Source organism: Sus scrofa, chromosome 7 (genome assembly GCF_000003025.6).
Source record: "Sus scrofa isolate TJ Tabasco breed Duroc chromosome 7, Sscrofa11.1, whole genome shotgun sequence".
NCBI classification, from domain to species: domain Eukaryota; kingdom Metazoa; phylum Chordata; class Mammalia; order Artiodactyla; family Suidae; genus Sus; species Sus scrofa.
The window spans coordinates 111,860,187-111,880,880 of NC_010449.5; the positions used below are offsets into that span (position 1 = coordinate 111,860,187).

The 20,694-nt window shown below is 46.0% G+C and overlaps 1 protein-coding gene across 2 annotated transcripts in view; it reads left to right on the forward strand.

Moving 5' to 3' along the window:
• KCNK13 (potassium two pore domain channel subfamily K member 13) overlaps positions 6,285–20,694 on the forward strand; it is a 114,834-nt gene continuing 100,424 nt past the window's right edge. Inside the window, exons 1-2 of one of the 2 annotated variants that reach the window (XM_013978363.2) lie at positions 6,285–6,374; positions 6,797–7,898. In XM_013978363.2, coding sequence (XP_013833817.1) covers positions 7,559–7,898 — 340 coding nt within the window. In that variant the 5' untranslated portion in view covers positions 6,285–6,374; positions 6,797–7,558. Of the gene's footprint in view, positions 6,375–6,796; positions 7,899–20,694 lie in introns of those variants that run through there. The other variant, NM_001244596.1, reaches the window with a different exon arrangement.

Below are 20,694 nucleotides of genomic sequence, written 5' to 3' on the forward strand. Positions count from 1 at the left end.
CTACAGCTCTGATTCCACCCCTAGCCTGGGAACCTCCATATGCCCCGGGTGTGGCCCTAAAAATACAAAAAGACAACAAACGAACAAAATGGAAAGAAAGGCACTCCAGTGCGTGATTTTCGTAAATTTGCACCCCTTTCGGCCTGAGGTCGGGTCTTTGTCCTGCACCACACAAGGCAGGTAAACCTCCAGTGCTGTCTTCTTGGCTTAGAGATCAGCGTACAGGGTTTGGAGCAACCACAGCCTCTGAGAGTAAAGAGGGAAATAGCAGAAGAGAGCCAGACAGAAGATGCCCACATTGCGTGTGTAAACTCTGCTCACATCTCCGGCTGACCCCTGAACCATGCGTGCACAGCTAAGGATAAAAAGAACTGGACCAAAATTTGAGCTATTTTCCATTGTAGGGGAGACAGTTTTACGGTTGAGTTTAGCCAAGTTAACTGCTTGTTTAAAAAATGATTTTTGGAGGAGCATAGCAGATTCCTACACCATAAATTATGTAGCAGCCACGAGCCACATGCAACATTAAGTTTGTTAACATTAAATAAAGCTGAGAATTCAGTTCCTCACTTGCATGAGCCACTTTTCAAGTGCTCAGTAGTCACCACAATAGGCTACTTTATAGAGCAGCACAGATAGGGAATATTTCTTTTTTTTTTTTCATTTTCTAGGGCTGCTCCCAAGGCATATGGAGGTTCCCAGACTAGGGGTCTAATCAGAGCTGTAGCTGCTGACCTACACCAGAGCCACAGCAACCTGGGATCCGAGCCACATCTGCGACTTGCACCACAGCTCACTGCAGGCAACGCCAGATCCTTAACCTACTGAGCAAGGCCAGGGAGCGAACCTGCAACCTCATGGTTCCTAGTCAGATTCATTAACCACTGAGCCACAACGGGAACTCTGGAAATAGAGTATATTTCATCATCACTGAAGTGACAGTTTACTTGATCAATCCAGTTAAAATGTGGAGATTGTCAGAGCTGGCCAGAAAAAGAAAAAAGACCGAAGTCCTCCATGCTGTCCACAACAAATCCATTTTAAATCCATAAAGACACAGACGGGTTAACAGTAAATGGAAAAGGTAGCATGCAAATGTTAAGTAATGAAGCCTGTGGTTACTAGATCAATAGCAGATAAAATAAACTTCAAGGCAAAGGGTATTATCAGAGACCAAAAGAGACATAAAACTAAAAGGGTCACTACATCAGGAAGATATAATAATTGTCAATGCTTATATTAAATAATAGCTTTAAAGTACATGAAACAAAAATTGACGTAATTGGAGAATGAGACGACTCCACAGTCATAGTTGGTAATTTTAATACTCTTCTTTCAATAATTGTTAGAAGAACTAGAACAGATATCAGTAAACACAGAAGACCTGAAAAACACCATCAGCAACCTCGACCTAATTGACATGTATCGAGCACTACATCCACCAACTGCAGAATACGTATTCTTTTCAACTGCATGTGGTCCCTTCCCTAAGACTATATTCTATCCCACAAACAAGTCTCAATACCTTTGGGAAGATTAAAACATCAAATACAGTCCTTTGACCTGTGAATGAAAAATGTTGGCTGCCTTATCATCGGCAAAGGATGTTGCGGCCATCAAGCCACTACAGCCATCCCCAGCTGTGCCCCCTGAGGAGACTCCAGATGGAAAAGAACAGGATGCTGGCCTTGGATGGCTAAGGTGCGTACCAAAGGAATGATGTCAGTAAGCCCAGAGCCTTGCATCTGAAGAGAAGTACGGAGTTCCTAGTGTGGCTCAGGGGTAACAAACCCAACTAGTATCCATGAGGATGCAGGTTCCATCCCAGGCCTTGCTCAGTGAGTTAAAGAATCTGGCATCACCGTGAGCTGTGGGGTAGATCACAGGCATGGCTAGCATCCTGCACCACTGTGACTGGCGTAGGCCAGTGGCTGCAGCTCTAAAAAAGCAAAAAAAGGAAAGAAAGAAAAATGCTAAATTCATTAACCTGAGATATCAGGTTTTCTTTAATTAGTGGGGGTTTTTAATTAGTGGGTTTTTTCCCCAGGGCAGGGGGGGGAGGTTTTGTTTGTTTGTTTGTTTGTTTTTAAGCCACAAGAAAGAGCACATTGAAGTTCCAAGCTAGGTATCAAACCCGGGCCACAGCAATGACAACACCAGATCTTTAACCCACTAGGACACCAGGGAACCCCCAACAGTAATTTTTTGATGTTCTGACTACCTGTTTTGTTGCAAAAGTTCTATATATCCTGGTTCCTCTGCTCCCTCTTCAAACAGTCCCACAGAGCTATCTGAGAAACTGTCTCCCAGACCTGAAGTCCTCAGAAAGTCTGCCAAATAAAACATAATTCTCAACCTTTGGGTTGTCCACTTTTTTCAGCCAACAGACCACACTGAAAATGTTAGAAATAATGTGTCTTAAATAACAGATTTTTTTTTTAAATTAACAAGACATGGCTAAATAACTTATGGGTAAAAGAAAAAAAAACTAGAAAATATTTTCAACAATTGATGTGAAAATAAAACATACCAAAAATTTAAGGATGCAGCTACCCAGCACCAACAGCATTTTACAGCTATAAAATACTAACATCAGGAAAGAAGAAAAGTCTAAAATTTGTGATCTAAGCATCTACAAAAAGAAGTTGAAAAAAAAAAAAAAGAAGCAAAGAAAACCCAAAAGGAAGTAGAAGAATGAAACCCAAGAGTAGAAATCCCAAGTGGAATTTATCCCAGAAATGCAAGGATGGCTATTAGAAAAGTAATCAATGAAATTCAAGATATTAACAGATAAAGGAGAAAATTGTATGATCATTGCACTAGCTGCAGAAAAAAAAAAATTGAAAATCAGTTGGAAAGTAGAGTCTTGATATTTCATTTACAATTGATCAAAAAACCAAAATACTTTAAATGAATTTGCAGAAGATGTGCAAGCTCTCTACATGAAAATTTGCTAAGAAGTCTGAAATAAATTGAGGGCTATGCCTCATTCATGAATTAAGACGTCAATTCGCCGCAAAATAAATCCAACACAATCCTAATCAAGATCTCACAAGGCTTTTCTACAAGCTGATTCTACAATTTTTACAGAAAAATTAAGGTCCCATATATTCAAAGAAAATCTTGACAAGGAAAAGCAGAGTTGGAGTTCCCCCTGTGATGCAGCAGAAACGAATCCGACTAGAAACCATAAGGTTGTGCGTTTGATCCGTAGCCTCACTCAGTGGGTTAAGGATCCAGTGTTGCCATGAGCTGTGGTGTAGGTTGCAGATGTGGCTCAGTTCTGGTATTGGGCTGTGGTGTAGGCCAGCAGCTGTAGCTCCAATTAGACCCCTAGCCTAGGAACCCCCATATGCCTCGGGTGCAGCCCTAAAAAGACAAAAAGACCAAAAGAAAAAAGAAAAAGAAAAACAAAGTTGGAAGACATACTTCTGACTCCAAGACCTATTATAAAGCTGCAAGTAATCTGCATACTCTGGTATTAACATAAGGATGGACAGATAATAAGACAGATTCCTAAAATAAATTCATTTTTGTCTTTTCAGCAAGTAAAACTCAAATAACTGGATATCCATATGGACAAAATATTTGTCAACTCCTACTTCACACCACACAGAAACAAACTGAAGACAGATCATAAACCCTATATAAAAGCTAAAAGTGGAGTTCCCGTCGTGGCGCAGTGGTTAACGAATCCGACTAGGAACCATGAGGTTGCGGGTTCGGTCCCTGCCCTTGCTCAGTGGGTTAAGGATCCGGCGTTGCCGTGAGCTGTGGTGTAGGTTGCAGACGCGGCTCGGATCCCGCGTTGCTGTGGCTCTGGTGTAGGCCGGTGGCTACAGCTCCGATTCGACCCCTAGCCTGGGAACCTCCATATGCTGCGGGAGCGGCCCAAGAAATAGCAACAACAACAACAAAAAAGACAAAAAAAAAAAAAAAAAAAAAAAGCTAAAAGTATAAAATTTCAAGGACAAAACCCCAAAACTTATGCAACCTTAAAGTAGATAATGATTTCTTAATATGCAAAGAGAACCAAACATAAAATAAATGATTGATAAATTGGGGTCACCAAAATTAAAAACATATCCGTTATCCATCAGAAAAGATCTTTAAGAAAATAAATAAGTCGGTGGCTTGTCCAAAATATTTACAAGATACACTCTGAGAAAGGACTAATATCCTGGATCAATATAAAGAATCCCTACAACTCAGTAGTAAAAAAGAGAAACCAATTTTTAATGGAAATTCAAGAGAAATTTTACAATATTTCAACAAATAATTTTAAAAGGTATATGAATGGCCAACAAGCACATTAATCATCAGGGAAATGCAAATTAAACTATAATGAGATACCACTACCCATCCACCAGTATGTTTAAAGTTAAAATGACTGATACTGCCAAATGTAGGACATCCAAAGCCTACACTTTGTAGGTTAGAACAGCTACTTTGGAAAAATGTTAGGCAGTTGCTTATAAAATTAAATACATACCACCCCTATGACCCAACAATTCCACTCTTAGGTATTTTTACCCAAGAAGCATGAAAACATATATCCACAAACACTTGTGCAAGAATGTTCCTAACAGTTGTATTTGTGATAGTCAAAAATTTCTAACAGCCCTGGTTTCTATCAATAAGAGAATGAATATTCAAACAAAAAAACTAGCAGTAAAAAGGAACAAATTACTGAGACATACAACATGGAGATATCTCAGAAACTGCTTTACACAAAAGAATACATAACTGTGTAATGATTCCATTTATACGAAGATCTAGAACAAGCAAAACTAAGTTCTATAAAGGGAAAACTAGCCGGTGGTAGAAAAATTCAGAAGAGTGACTTCCTCTGGAGGAGAGTGGTTGGGGATTTGCTGCGAAGGGACATGTGGATATGCACTTGATGATATTTGGTTGATAGGTTGGATAGGTAGGTGTTTAATTTGCAAAAGTGTATGTATGCATTTACCAGAACTCTTCTAATAGTACACTTAAGATCTGTGCATTTCGCTCTATGTAAATTTTACCCCTAAAGAAAAGAAAATGTAAGTAAATAGGGCTGTACTGAACCCTAGTTAATTATATGCAGGAAGAACAGGGGTGTGGGAAGGGATAGTACTGATGTCTGCAACTGTTTTTGTTTGTTTGTTTGTTTGTTTGTTTTGTCTTTGTAGGGCCACTCCTGCCGCATATGGAGGTTCCCCTGCTAGGGGTCCAATAGGAGTTGTGTAGCTGCCGGCCTACACCACAGCCACAGCAACTTGGGATCCGAGCAGTGCCTTCAACCTACACCACAGCTCACGGCAATGCCATATCCTTAACCAATGAGCGAGGCCAGGGATCGAACCTGCATCCTCATGGATGCTAGTCAGATCCGTTTCCACTGAGCCACAACGGGGAACTCCTGCAACTTACTTTGAAATGCACCCAAACAAGGTGAGTTGAGGGATAGAAAGAGGGATGAATAGATATGTAATAAAACAGGTACAGTAAAATGTTGAGTATATGGCTACTCACTGTAAAATTCTTTCAACTTTATGCTTGAAATTTTTCATGGTAAAATGAGGTGGAGGAGTAATTGCAGGGCTCACCCTGAGTGTATACACAAGCTCCTCCTGTAAGCGCTACCCTCTAAAGCTCTTGCCCTCGATAGGCTAGATAAACGAGGGACATTTCGGAGGTGGATAACGGGAGAGGAGTGGGAGAGGAATACTAGCAGCAACAAGGCTTCTGATGGCAGATGTATTGGAATCCGGAAGTGTGTGTTTCTTTATTCTCTGCTCCTGGGGAGTATTAGGTGGGTGGGCTCTGAGGCTGGGATTTCTCTCTCGGGAAGTGGGGGGGGGGATTCTACTTAGTTCCAAGATGCCCACGCATCTATTCTTCCTGCATTCATATTCACTCCCACATGCCAGGGGCTGGTAATTCCGGAGGGGCAGTGTGTGGCCGGGTGCGCAGGTGGGGTAGAGACGTGTCTGAAGGGGACAGAGCGCCCTCTTCTGGCCCTGGAGGGGCCCACACAGGCCCGCTAAGCACCTGACCCTCCACTTCAGCACCCACTCCCGGAATCTGCCGGTCCAGCGCTGAGATAGGAGCGCCGCAGCCCCCGGTGGCCCAGCCGAGAGCCGGCATCAGTAGGCGGAGACTAGTGCTGGGAGCCGCCCCGCGCGGCGGGGAGGCGAGAGGCCGGGTAGAGTCGCCACCGCCGCTGCCTCGGCTCCACCTGTTGCAGCGCCGGAGCGCGCGGACCAGGCGAGGCAGAGCCCGGCGAGGACCTCTGCTCCCCGCCTCGCTCTGCAGGGCAGAACTGCTGCGAGGAGAGGACCTGAAGCACAGTCCTGACAGAGCGGCGCCGAGGGGGCACTCCCCGGGAGGTGAGACCCGAGCGCGGCGCCAGCGCCCACTGAAAGGCTCGGTCTCTTGCAGGCGCCCCCGGCGGTTTGCTAGGAAGCCGGTGGCTGGTCTGCAAGGGGTGGGGGAAAGCACCCTGCGCTGAGCCCTGCTGGCGCAAGATCTCTGGAGCCCACTGAGGCAGCCAAGCCTGGGTGCAAGAGATGGACCCCCCCGGGGTCGTGATCTCCCGGCCGCTACCGCCTGCGGCCCCCGGTCCTTGGCCTCTCGGGAACTAGGGCTGGCTAGCAGCTCGCGCTTCGAGTCAGCAGAGGCGACACGTGGGGGCGGAAGACGCCCTCGCCCAGACTCTGAGGCCAAGGGGTGCTGGTCCGGGCAAGGCCAGGGAGGCTACCCGGGGGAGAGGCCCCTCATTCCAATCTCCTTTTCTGGTCTCCTCCTCCAGTGCATCAGCCTGCCGGATGCGGCGCAGCGTGGGGGCCGGGCGGGAGGTCGGAACCGGTGAGAGGCGCTCGGCACCATCCTTCTGTCCGTGCGCCCACCGGGGACCGGCTCCGGCAGCCAGGACGGGGACCCAGGAGTCCTGAGGCTCCGCGCGACGCCGAGACTGGGACACAGCACTGCGGATCCATCTAGAGAGGGGCCTCCAACACCAGCCGACTGAGACCTGGCGTCCTAGCCGTCGGCGGCTTGAAAAGCAATGGTCAAGGAGACAGAGACCGTGGCTGTCCGCTCACCCCTCAGCCTCCGAGGGCCCCACACCTTGGTAGCGGGAGAAGGTCAAGTCCGCCGGAGTTTGCTCTGAAGATGCGCCACGCCCCCTCCCCATTCTGAGCCGGGCACTGCCGCAGCGGGAAACAGGGGCCGCCTCCTCGTGCCAAGCAGAAGCGGAGTCTTCGCCGGGTCCCTCAGCCTTTCAGCATTTAGAATTCCTAGGGGGCGGGGACGGCGGCGAAAAAGCGGATTTGAAACCAGGAGTCAAAGCGGACGTGGGGAGCTGGCGCTGCGGGAGCGGTCAACGCGGCGGCCTCGGGAGCCGCGTGGCCTGGAGAAGCGCCCAGCGGTCATGGACGAGCCGGCCGTCGGGCGGCCAGAGGCGGGCTGAGCGCCGGCCGAGCCCCCGCCACCCGGGGGGAGGGGGGGCCTGGGCGACCGTCAGCCCGAGGCCACGGCCGCCCGGCACGGGGCTGCCCCCGGGGGTCCGGCCATGGCCGGCCGGAGTTGCGGTTGCAGCTGCGGCCTGGGCCACCTGAACGAGGACAACGCGCGCTTCCTGCTGCTCGCGGCGCTCATCGTGCTCTACCTGCTGGGTGGCGCCGCCGTCTTCTCGGCGCTGGAGCTGGCGCACGAACGCCAGGCCAAGCAGCGCTGGGAGGAGCGCCTGGCCAACTTCAGCCGCCGCCACAACCTGAGCCGCGACGAGCTGCGCGGCTTCCTTCGCCACTACGAGGAGGCCACCGAGGCCGGCATCCGCGTGGACAACGTTCGGCAGCGTTGGGACTTCACCGGCGCCTTCTACTTCGTGGGCACCGTCGTGTCCACCATAGGTAAGTGGCCTCCGGGGGAGGATAGAGGGGCGGCCGGACTCGTTAGCGTTTTCCTAGCTGGGCGCTTCGAAGGGCAGAACCGCGCTTCCCAACCCTGCATTCCCCCACATCCACGCTCAGCCGGGCGGCACAGATGTGAGCTGTTGCCTGATCAACAGGTGTGACGGCCTCCTTGCTTTGCTAAGTGAGGTCCAAGGACCAGCTACATTAGCATCACTTGGGAGCTTGTTATAAATGCAGAGTCTCAGCCCCTCCCCAGACCACCTGGGTCGGCGGCTCAATCTGACCATTAACAAAATCCCCAGGGGCTGTGAATGATCCTTAAATTGGAGACACTCTGCCCTGGGAGATTTTCCATCTAGTTAAGGAGACAGTTTGAGTTCTAGGAACATCAGGGAGAAAGCTTAACTTGAGACGGGAACCAGGCGTAAGGCACTGGTCTGAAGAGGAGATACAGATTTTTAAAAGACGGGCCCTGACTTCAAACTCTGAGAAAATCAGATGAACATGAGATTGGAAGTAAGGAGGCAAAAGCTGTAACAAGGATGAAAACTTTGCTACCAGGAAGAGGAGACCTATGGGCTGAACCAGTTAGTGTTGGTCTGATTGAGGTCTGGAGATGAAGAGTGCTTAACCCTGGGGGGCAGGGGGAGGGGGATGGATTTCAGGGCCCATTGAGCTCCCTGATCTGAATGGAATAGTGAGAGGTAAGCTAGAGAAGTCATCTGGCTAATGGGATGGATGGGGGGAACTTTACCGACAGACTAAGGACCTAGAAATTATCTAGAGGCAGTTGGGAGCCATTGAGAGTTTTTGAGCAAGAATGGGGCATGGCTACTGTCAGTCATGCCTTCATTCACAGCAGAAGGAAAAAGGTTGGGAGTCTTTGCGCCGACTCCAAAGATTGTTCACCCTTTCAGTGTAATCAAGATGAGAAGGGGGTTGGAGAAGATGCTGCAGAAATTCAGAGAAAGAAAGCAGAGAGCTGGAGCCAGAGTCGCAGCCAGGCTGGGGGGTGCCGTGCAGGTGCTCTGCAACAGTGGCCCCTGTGCTGCCAGGAGAGCTTGTCAGTGAGGCGGGTGACAAGGCAAACTTCCTTGAAGCTCCCACGCAAGGTCGTCTTAGGTAGACGTTCTGCCAGGAGAAGGAGCAACAGAGTATAACAGAGATCAGCCTCCGGCCTGATTAGTCAAAGACTTCCCGGGGGTAGTGTAGAAGCGGTGGCTTCAGCTGGTGAGGAGGAGGCAAGGACGCGGGCATTGGCATGATTATGGACGCACGGACTGTATCTGAAGTGCTTTGTGCTAAACCACCCAGCTTGCTACCCCCACCACATCTCATCCCACGTGGCCCTGCCCATCTGCTGGCCACTATGACACCACGGTAACTGGGTATCTGGTAAGAAAAACTCATAGCGTTCCCCCTGATGACCAGAATATTGGGTCCCTGCTGGGGGTGGAGATGGAGTCATACCCCCTTCCATGGTTTTCTTCCCCAGCCCACATTCTCCGCTGGACTCTCTTAGTGCAATCACTTACGTCCTCCCAAGACAGTTCCTCCTATGAAAGGAGGACTTGGGGTGAACGAACTGATTGAGAAGAGTTGCTGTCGAACTTCCCTTGATCTGCTATGTTTGCATAGCTAGTAAGGGTTTTGATTTAGATTATTCATTTCGGAGTGACTTCGGTGGGAGATGGGGGAATTAAATCCTCCCCACTGCCACCAAAGCCACCTCTTTGTACTTCCCATGGACATGGAGGTAGGAAGGAGCAGAGTGTGTGTATAGACTGCTGAACGTCAGTGCCAGAGGAACTGCAGATGTCATGGACGGCTGGGCATGTGAGCTCACAGGCATCCGGGGGCACAAATGGAATAATGCCGCCTAGTCATCATCGGGATGGAAGGAAACCTGGACTGAGAGTCTGGAATTGGAGCTACTGACCCTGCATATAACCTGGGCCAGTTTCTTAACGTTCTGAGCCCCGTCCTTCTCTTCTGAGATGTGTAATCCGCAAGTGCCCACCTTGGTATATGGCACATCACAGCTGTAGAGTAAATATTGATCCTGTCTCCTTCCCACTTCTGCTGTTCTTGCAGGTTCTTATGAGGGATATTGAGCTCATATGAATGAATGTTCTTTAAAAAGTACAAAGCACATGGGCTTCTTTTTGCATAGGCTTATTTTTTTATCTCGTTTCTTACATTTCCTTAAATTGTTTCATTAATTGCTGATGTAGTGGTGGCACTTGCAACCCTTTATTGGGGTACTGTGATTATTATGTGAATATGTGATGCAGCTAATTGCATAAATTGATCACACTTAATTTCAGTCAACACGATTCATATGGTAGGTGTGATCCCTATTTTCTAGGTGAGAAATGAAGCTTCATGTTCTTTGTAAAATAAAGAAGAGAAAAAGTTAAGCCATCTGTAATACCATCACCTAAAGTTAACCATTGTTGACATTTTGTTGCATTTTTCTTTTTATTGCAGCCTAGTTAATTTACAGTGATGTCTTGGTTTTCAGGTGTCTAGCAAAGTGATTCAGTTATATATACTTTTTTTTCAGATTCTTTCCCCTTATAGGTTATTATAAAATACTGAGTATATTTCCCTGTGTAGGTCTTTGTTGGTACATTTCCTTCTATTCTTTTTTCCCTATGGACGCACATACGTACATATGTATTTTTCTAAAATTTTTTTTTGTCTTTTTAGGGCTGCAGCATATGGAGGTTCCCAGACTAGGGATCAAATAGGCCCTGCAGCTGCTGGCCTACACCACAGCCACAGCAATTTGGGATCTGAGCCTGGCCTTCGACCTATGCCAATGCTAGATCCTTAATCCACTGAGTGAGGCCAGGGATTGAACCTGCGTCCTCATGGATACTAGTCAGATTCAATTTCCGCTGAGCCATGATGGAAACTCCTATTTTTCTAAATTTGGATCCTATTCTATAAACTGTATACATCTTATATTTTATCATAGTATTACATGATGGTGTTTTACTTCTAAAAATTAGTTGCACTATGCTTTATTCTGCAAAGATGTTGAGGTAACAGACAATAAGAAAACATACATAGGAGTTCCCGTGGTGGCGCAGTGGTTAACGGATCCGACTAGGAACCATGAGGTTGCGGGTTCGATCCCTGCCCTTGCTCAGTGGGTTGAAGATCCAGCGTTGCCGTGAACTGTGGTGTGGGTTGCAGACATGGCTCAGATCCCGCATTGCTGTGGCTCTGGCGTAGGCCGGTGGCTACAGCTCCGATTGGACCCCTAGCCTGGGAACCTCCATATGCCGCAGGAGCGGCCCAAGAAATAGCAAAAAAAAAAAAAAAAAAAAAAAAAAGACAAAAAAAACCAACTTACATTAAAAAAAAAATCACAAAATGTAAATAAAACATCAGAACCAGGGAAAAGAAGAACAGGAATATGGAAAGCAACTGGATCTAGGAACTTGCTAGAGATCAGCTTTGTCTTAGCTTGGGTTCCCTCAGAAGCAGACCCGAAGCCAAGAATTTGAGTGCAAGCAGTTTACTGGCAGATGCAAGGGGTTCAGGGAGGTGAAGGAGGAAGTGATACAAGTAAGAGAAGTCAGTCAATTTAGGGGATCCTATTAGGCAGAAACCATAGTGGGCAACTGATCCTTCATCCCGAGTGGAAGCTTGGGAACCATGCAAAACTCATGACCCAGACTCACCATAGACAAGGGAGCTGGGGTATTTATACACCCATGCCTGTCAGAAATTGGTTAAAAGCAGCTTGGAGGGTAGGGGAAGCGCAAAAATATAATTCCCGGGTACTTCCGGCCCGATTTTTCATGGACAGCCCAAGAGTAGTCTTCTGATAAGATATAGACACTGGCCATTTGAAGTGAGTCCAGTGTGCCCAGAAATGGTTAAGGGGTGTGGACTGAACATCAGCAGTGACTATCCAAGCTTCAAATCTGGCTCCAGCGCAGAGTCATGACCCATACTGGAATTATATAGGAAATATTGCATAGCACAGTGGATGATGCTCAAAACAGCATTTTCCTGGAAAATGCAGTTGTGGATTTCATGCACCTCTTGTCTCACTGAGACCTTTGATTTAAAAGTCAGAACAGAGTGAAACACAATTTGGCAGTTTCTCAAAAGTTTAGACATAGAACTACATGTGACCCTGAAACGCCATGCGTAGGGAATATAGCCAAAGGAATCGAAAGCAGAGACTCAGGCAGCTAGAGGAACACCTCAGAAATGTTGTGAGTCCAGTTCCAGACCACTGCCATAAAGCAAATAGCACAATAAAGCAAGTCACACAAATGTTTTGTTTCCCTAGTGCATATAAAAGTTACGTTTACCCCACGCTGTAGTCTTTTAAGGGTGCAATAGCATTATATCTAAAAAACGTATATGCCTTAATTTAAAAATGCTTTATAGCTAAAAAACGTGAATCGTCATCTGAGCCTTCAGTGAGCTGTCGTCGTAAGATCAAAGATCATTGCTCATGGATCATCATAATACGACAATAAGGAAAAAGTTTGAAATAGTGCAAGTTACCAAAATGTGACAGAGAAACATGAAGGGAGCAAATTGGAAGAATGGTGCTGATAGACTGACTTGTCACAGGGTTGCCAGAAACCTTCAATTTGTAAAAAAAAAAAAAAAAAAAAAAAAGCCACAGTATTGGTAAAGCAGAATAAAGCAGAATGCGATAAAAAGAGGTGTGCATTTGTGCACTAGTGTTCACAGCAGATTGTTTACAGGGGCCTAAAGGTAGAAACAACACAAATGTCTATCAACACATGAATGAATGGATAAACAAAATGTGGATGCATACAAGGGAATACTATTCAGCCATAAAAAGGAATGAAATTGTGATGTATGCTACAACGTGGATGGACCTTGAAAACATGCTTAATGAACAAGCCAGACAAATACAGTTCCACTTATATGAAGTACCTAGAATAGGCAGATTTCATAGGGATGGGAAGTAGTAGAAGCTACTAGGGGCTGAGGGAAGAAGGGAATTCCCGTCACAGCTCAGCCGAAACAAATCTAACATCCATGAGGACGCCAGGTTTGATCCCTGACCTCGCTCAGTGGGTTAAGGATCCGGCCTTGCCATGAGCTGTGGTGTAGGTCGAAGACGCAGCTCAGATCTGGTGTTGCTGTGGCTGTGGTGTAAGCCAGTGGCTACAGCTCCAATTTGACCCCTAGCCCAGGAACCTCCATATGCCACGGCTGTGGCCCTGAAAACATATACACACGCACAAAGGGAAGGGTTATTTAATGGCATTTTTGTAGAGGAATGATTTTTTTTATGTTTTGGGTGTAGACAGTGGTGACAGTTCTACAATAATGTAAATTTACTTAATGCTATTGACTTGTACGCTTATGAATGGCTAAAATGACAACAATTGTGTATATTTTACCACAGTGTAGAAAGAGCAGAATATTAAGACACAGCTCAGGGATGCTGGTGCTGTAAGAGGCTGGTGAGTAGGCTTGAAGCAAGAATGAATTTGAAGGACTCAGAGAAGTAGATTGACGGTATATCTTGTAAGTGATCTTCTGTAAACATCTTTCCTCTCAAATAGGTGTTTGTTGTTTGTTTCTGTGTTTGCCTGCGTATTTATAACTCAGCTTCTGTTCACGAAGGATTTGCTATCATGTGCATTACTTCTTACCCCAAAGCCCATGGCAGGCCCGGTGCCTCCCCAGGACAGGTGTTTCTTGGGTTAGCCCAGTGTTTCAGGCTTCTTTTATCTTCTGGCTATTCTTGATCAGCCTGTACTTCCACGACTGCCCCAGAAGGAACAGAAAGGGCTGAAGAGTGGAGCACCAACAGTTAAACAGCTACCACCCGGAGGTGACAGCAAGTCACCTACACACACACACACACACACACACACACACACACACACGTACATTCCGTTTTCTTTTTTTCCTTTTTTGGCTGTCCCTTAGGCATGTGGAGTTCCTGGGCCAGGGATCAGATCTGAGCCACAGGTGCAACCTATTGCACCTGTGGCAGCAATGCCAGATCCTTTTACTCACTATGCCCGAGTCCTGCTGTTGCAGAGGCGCCGCTGATTCCATTGTGCCACAGTGGGAACTCCACACAGTTTCATTGACCAAATCAAGTCACGTGGCCACGCCCACCTTCAAGGATGTAGAGAACCACACTCCTCCCATGAGTCCAGAAGTGGATGAGACTTGATCTCAGTGAACAGCACAGATGCCTATCCCACATGTGTACAGTGCACTAGAAAGGGACCCCGATGGTTTAAAATATTGGGGAGGTGAGAAAACTTGAGTAGGAGAGGGCAGTTCAGCCAGAACTTGTTAATACACAGAGATATATGGCAAAAGGACCTACGTGATTGCCAAAAATAAGCCCCAGATGTGGCTTGGAGTTTTCCAGTTGTCAAAAAGAAAGAAGCAAAGATAGCCATTAAATGGTTCCCCTTATTCAGGCTGGCTGCTTCGAAGACACCAGCTTTTTCAGATGTGAATAAAAGTTTCTCCTATAGATTGTCATGAAAAGGACAAGATAATGAGGTGAGCGAACTTCTCCACCGCATCTCAGCCATGAATGTGACAGAGAACCGTGTGCTTCTGCATGGCCTGGCATCCCGGAGTGCAAGGTGCAGTTCAGTGAAGGCCCCCTGGCCAGAGTCCAAGGCCATGCAGGGCAGCATCCAGCTCTCAGTGGTGTGGTCCAGTCAGAACATGTGTGATGCACTGCAGACCGTTCCCAAGCTTTGTTGTCCATGAGAACTCACCCGAGGGGAGTGTAGTGCTTGTTGATATGCAGGTGTCTGGGTTCCCCTGTCAGGGCTCCTGGTGCCTTCTGAGCCCCAGATGGTTCTGATGTTGGCAGAACAGGGAGTACACTTGAGGCATGTGTGACGGGACTAGCTAGGGTCAAAAATTAAGACCACCCCCGAGGATTCTCGCTCGTCAAAGAGTGGTCCACGAATCAGCAGAATCAGCACCACCTTGTTAGAAATGCAGAGTCTCAGGCCATCCCCAGACCTGCTGCATTAGGATCTGTTCTTTTATAAACCCCCAAGTGAGGAGTTCCTGCTGTGGTTCACTGGTAATGAACCCGACTAGTATTCATGAGGCTGTGGGTTCGATCCCTGGCCCCGCTTAGTGGGTTAAGGATCTGGCGTTGCCATGAACCGTGGTGTAGGTCACGACACGGCTCAGATCTGGCATCGCTATGGCTATGGTGTAGGCTGGCAGCTGCAGCTCCGATTCGACCCCTTGCCTGGGAACCTCTATATGCTGGTGCAGCCCTTAAAAAAAACCAACCAAACAAACAAAAACCCAGGCGAGTCGTAGCCACGTTAAAGTTTGAGCACTCTGGAGTCCAGAAGGTTGTTGTCTGTCGTGTTACTGATGGGGCAAGCCCTCCCTGAGCCTTTATGACATAGGCAGCCAGCGGCTGGGCCCAAATGGAGAGGAGGTGAGATGTGCCCGTCTGTGGCCTCGGTGGACCTCCTCACCAGCTGGTAGTTAAGGAAGCGGAGAGCCAGTTAATCGAGAACAACACTCTCCAGACGTGTTAGGCTCAGGCTGAGAAAGTCATGCTGGCTCATGTGGGTCTGAGAAGCTCAGAGGGAAAGATGCCCTGCTTCACGTTGGTGGTGTCCACCCAAAGTAGGTACCAGATTTTCAGCAACACATTTTACTCATTGTAACGAAACATAATTATCCTGGTGCCCTTTTGGGGTCCTGGCTGTGGTTGGTGATGAGCACTTGTGTAGCAGTATTCTGCAAGGCTCCCCTGGGGTTTAGGAGCAGGGCAGACAGATGCATGATTTGGCCTGGCCAGTGTGCATATCTATGGGATGCTGAACTGGTCATTGTTTCCAGAATCGGTTTTTTCCTCTATGGGAATAAAGCTGAGGAAAGGGCTATTGAAACCAAATTATATTAGATTCAAAATATAAAATTTTGAGAATCACCATCTCATAATCTAAAGCTAGAACCTGACATCAAAAATAATGAATAGGCATTCAGAAAGAATAAAAACAGGAGCTCCCTAGTGGCTCAGTGGGTTAAGGATCTGGCATTGTCACAGCGGTGGCTCGTGTTGGATCCCTGGCCCAAGGATTTCCTTATGCCTTAGGAGTGGCCAAAAAAAAGAACAAAAAGTCCCACAAATATATTCATTAATGTCACACGTTAGTGGATGTCATACATGTATCGAGATTTAAATTACATAGAATTGGCACTTTATGCTTTACAAAGCATTTGCACACAAACCCAAGACATAGGCAGAGAAGCTGAGAGTTCATTCCGTTTTGCAGAGAAGAAAACTAAAGTAGAGAGAGCATAAATACCATATGACTCTACAGCTATAAAGCCACAAAGTCAAGGCTACAACCAGATAATTGCTTTTTTTGTCTGTTGATAAAAGAAATACGTATTCATTTTAGAAAACTGGAAATATGTGGGAAAGCATAATGAAGAAACAAAAAACCACCCATAATTCTACCATCCAACAAGAACCACTGTTTTGGAATAGCATGTTATGTTGAACCTGACGTGCTGAAGATTTTATTGAATTTAATATGCATCCTTATTTTATATACCACTAAGAAAGAAAATAATGCTGCCAATTGAATTTTGACCTGGTAGCAATTGAGAGGTTATCCTGATTTCAGAGATATTAAAATGTTGGGAAAAAATGCATCTTCAAATCACCAAAGTATATTTTGTATATGAGTGTTTTCCATCTAACCATTATAACTGGGCATGTTGTTGTAATTAGGTAAAAATGAATCTCACTATGATTTATATTAAAGTCAATTAAAATATTTATTAAAAATACTGTTCATCTCTGAATCAACTAGATAATCCTTCCCCAGTTTTTCTTTTGGGAGCAGGGAGAGATTGTGTTATCATATATTTGTGCTTTATATTTTGAAGGATTTTAGTCATGTATCATGTTTATATCTCACTTTCCACCCATTATTGTTTTCTGTTCAGTATTTATTTAGATATAGAAATATTTTTAATATCTGTGCAGTTTCATATATCAGTCTTTCCTTCTGATTTCTTCCATTGTTTTTGGGCTTAGAAAATCTTTTCCCATCTGTAAGAGTGCTTATTGTGGTTTTTTTTCCTAATTGAGGTGGTATTGGTTTATAACATTGTATAGGTTTCATTTGTACAAGATTAAATTGCTCAGAGTTCCCGTCGTGACTCAGCAGTTAATAAACCCAACGAGCATCCATGAGGACGCGGGTTTGATCCCTGGCCTTGCTCAGTTGGTTAAGGATCCGGCGTTGCCGTGAGCTGTGGTGTAGATCGCAGATCTGGCATTGCCGTGGCTGTGGCACAGGCCAGCGGCTAGGGCTCCAATTAGACCCCTAGCCTGGGAACCTCCATATGCTGTGGGTGTGGCCCTGAAAAGACAAAAAGACAGTTAATCAATCAATTTCTGCTTCTATATAGACTCCAGTGTGCTCACCACCAGAAACATAGTGTCCATCTGTCACCAGATAGTTGATCCCCTTTACCTGTTTTGTCCCCAATGGCCCCTTCCCTTCTGATAACAACTACTCTGTTCTCTGTATTAACGTGTTTGTTTTTGTTTGATTTAGCTTGTTCATTTATTTTTCGTTTATTTTTTATATTCCACATGTGAGTGAAATCATCCTGTATTTGTCTCTCTCCTTCTGATTCATCTCACTTAACATAATACCCTCCAGGTCCATCCGTGTTGTCACAGATGGTAGGATTTACCCTTTCTATGGCTGAGGAGTATTCCATTGTGCGTATGTGTATATATAAATGTGTGTGTGTATGTATATATTCTTTATTTATTATTCATTCATCTCTTTTCATCCATTTTCTTTATCCATTCATCCATTGATGGGCAGTTAGGTTGTTTCTGTATCTTGGCAGTTGATTTTTTTTTTTCTTTTTTGGCTGCACCCATGGCATATGGAATCCAAGCTGCAGCTGTGACCTGTGCCACAGCTGAGGCATCACCAGGTCCATTACTGCTGTGGCACAGTGGGAACTCCTGTATCTTGGCTTTTGTAAGTAGGGCTGTGATGAACACAGGGATGCATATATATTTTTGAATTTGTGTTTTCATATTCTTAGATAAATACCCACAAGTGGGATAGCTGGATCATTTGGTAGATCTAGTCTTAACTTTTTTTGAGGGATCTGCATACTGTTCTTCATGGCAGCTGCACCAGTAATATTCCCACCAAGAGTGTGTGAGGGTTCCCTTTTCTCCATATCCTTGCCAACACTTGTTATTTCTTGCCTTTTTGATAGTAGCCAGGATGTCAGTTTTTGTTCAGTATTTTTTCAACTACACTATACTTCCAGTCCTAGCAGTAGTTGTTAAAGCACTTTAACCCATTGTTCATGTGAGCGGGGATAGGTGCATTTTAAGACAGTAGCCAAGGAGCAGTGCTGGGCACGGGGAACATGCAGCAGGAAAAGGGGCTCATAGGAATTTCCACGCACTCACTCAAGGCACGGTGACTGGCCGTCTCTCTTGGGATCTGTCTACCAAATATTCATGGGGAAGCTCTCCGACTATCCATTCTGAGAACCCTGGATTTGTTCAGTTATTTGCTTCCTACTCAGGAAATGTCAGTACTTGAAATTAGACATGTTGCAGGCCATAGATAGCTCTTACTCTCCGCTGCCCAGCAGTCTCAGACACATACATGTTAATCTCAGCTTGTTTCACTTGAAATTCTCATTTAGGTGATGAAACATCGTGACTCCCTCTTCTTTTATCCTAAATTCCACCCTGTGCTCTCTTCCCCCGATACCTTTCTCTACAAAGGAGAGATGGATTCAGTATGAATGTAACCCAAATAATTCTTGGGTTCCTTGGGGTTCTTAGTGCGTAGCGTTCTCCATTCAAAAAAGCTGGATCTATTAGCCTAAAGTAATGAAAAAACAAACTCAGTATGTGCTTGTCTATCTCTAGAGCATCTTAGAGTCTCTAATTTATAACACAAAGGAAAGCTTCTTCTCTCCTCCTCTCCCAGTCTCTCATTTCAAAGGAGTTCAAGAGCCTCTTATCCCTAAAGCCCTCCCCAAGTCCTCCTGAACCAGAAGCGCTTTTGGTCTTTCTGTCCCTCTTGGTCCCCTCGCTCCCATCTCTCTGTTGTCACAATTGACTTAGCCTCTCCATCTTCTTTTAGATTCCCCCTACTCAGCCCAGTCTTCATAGTAAAGGATCCCCCTGGGACTGACCCTACAAACATCAATGCTTTCCCTTGAAGAGGAGAGAGAGAAGGGCAGGGGATGGTTATGATCGCCAGTACATTAGTGACATGAGATGTGGGAACACTCTCAGCCTGGGCGGGGACATTACTGTGTTTGGACCCAGACCTACATCGTCCTGCTGAGGACAGCGAGGACACACACGTCACCAGGCAGCATCTCCATCGTTACCCTGCTCTCTCTTCACCCGCCAGCCTCAGCTTCCTTCTCTTCAGTTTATCGGAGTTGCTGGGCATTTTCCCACCTTTCCAAAATGCTGCACCCTTAACAGACCCACTACATCTTCCTTCAGCCCGAGAGCCATGGGAGAAGCCTCACGAGGTGTTCAGGATTGATTGTTCCTCTTCTCTGATCAACCCCCAGCATCTCTGCTCCTGACCACTTCTCCTTAGAAGCGAGACCCAGGGGTCAGACTGGGAATGCACATGAGTGTGACGTGGGAATGTGGGGCAATAGGGAGAAGTGGGGCCAGTGTCCTGGAAAGAGCAGCCCCACCACAGGCTTTCAGATTCTTGCTGTACAACAACATTGTGCTGGCCATTCAGGTCTGATGACAGCTTGACTCAGCACATGGGTCTCCCAGTTAAAGCTTTGATCCTCTGGGTGCTCCAGGCTGCTCTCCCTTTTGGAGTTGAGAACGACGAGGTCTTAACGCTTCTTGATCAGTAGTAGCATCTTGATTTTTGCAGTTCACGTAAGGACCTGTTTGTATAGGACACTTCATCACCACAGAGGTGAGCCTCATTGTGCACCCACTCATCTCTTATGTTCTCTTAATTCTTCCGATTTCAAGCTGACGCATAGGTGCTCTAAGCCATAGTACCAACTATTCTGATTTCCTTCCCTTTCCTTTTACATGGTTTCCTGTACATTTTCTCAAGAACCTCATGGCTTCATATTACTGTAGAATAGTTTATTCAACCATCCTTAAATTGTTGGATTTGGGGGTGATTTGTGATTTTTTTTTTTACTCTTGTGTTTAATAACAATTCTGAAATGTATTAAGCGCTTACCATGCATTAAACCCAGTACACATCTTTACATATATTTTATTCTTGTAACAACCCCACAAGAGAAACACTATGAATATTCTCACATTACAGATCAGGATCCTAAGGCTCAGAGAGCTTCCAGGCAGCATAGGACCCAGTGGAAGTGCGTGGAGCTTCCCTTCAAAGCATTCACTTTGAACCACTGCTTTTTTGCCATTTCTTCCTTTGGGGTCCTTTTGGGAAGAACTGCCAGGTAAAGAGATCAGGACCCTTTTTCTCCGATGGTGAGAGTTCTTAGGAGACTTAGGGTAATAGAGGAAGACAGAGATGGTCTGGTTAGCAGAATCCCACATGGTAAAAGATTTGGATAGTGTTCTGCCAACCTCGAAGAAGTCCACGTAAGCAAAGCCTGTACCTCCCATTAGAATATTTGACGGCACTCTCAAAGTTGAAGCCCTCCTTCCATCACCATGGCAACTAATGTACCTGAAATGTGCTTGCCCCCCGAATTTTACTCTTCAGTTTGGACTGTCTTTTTTTTTTTA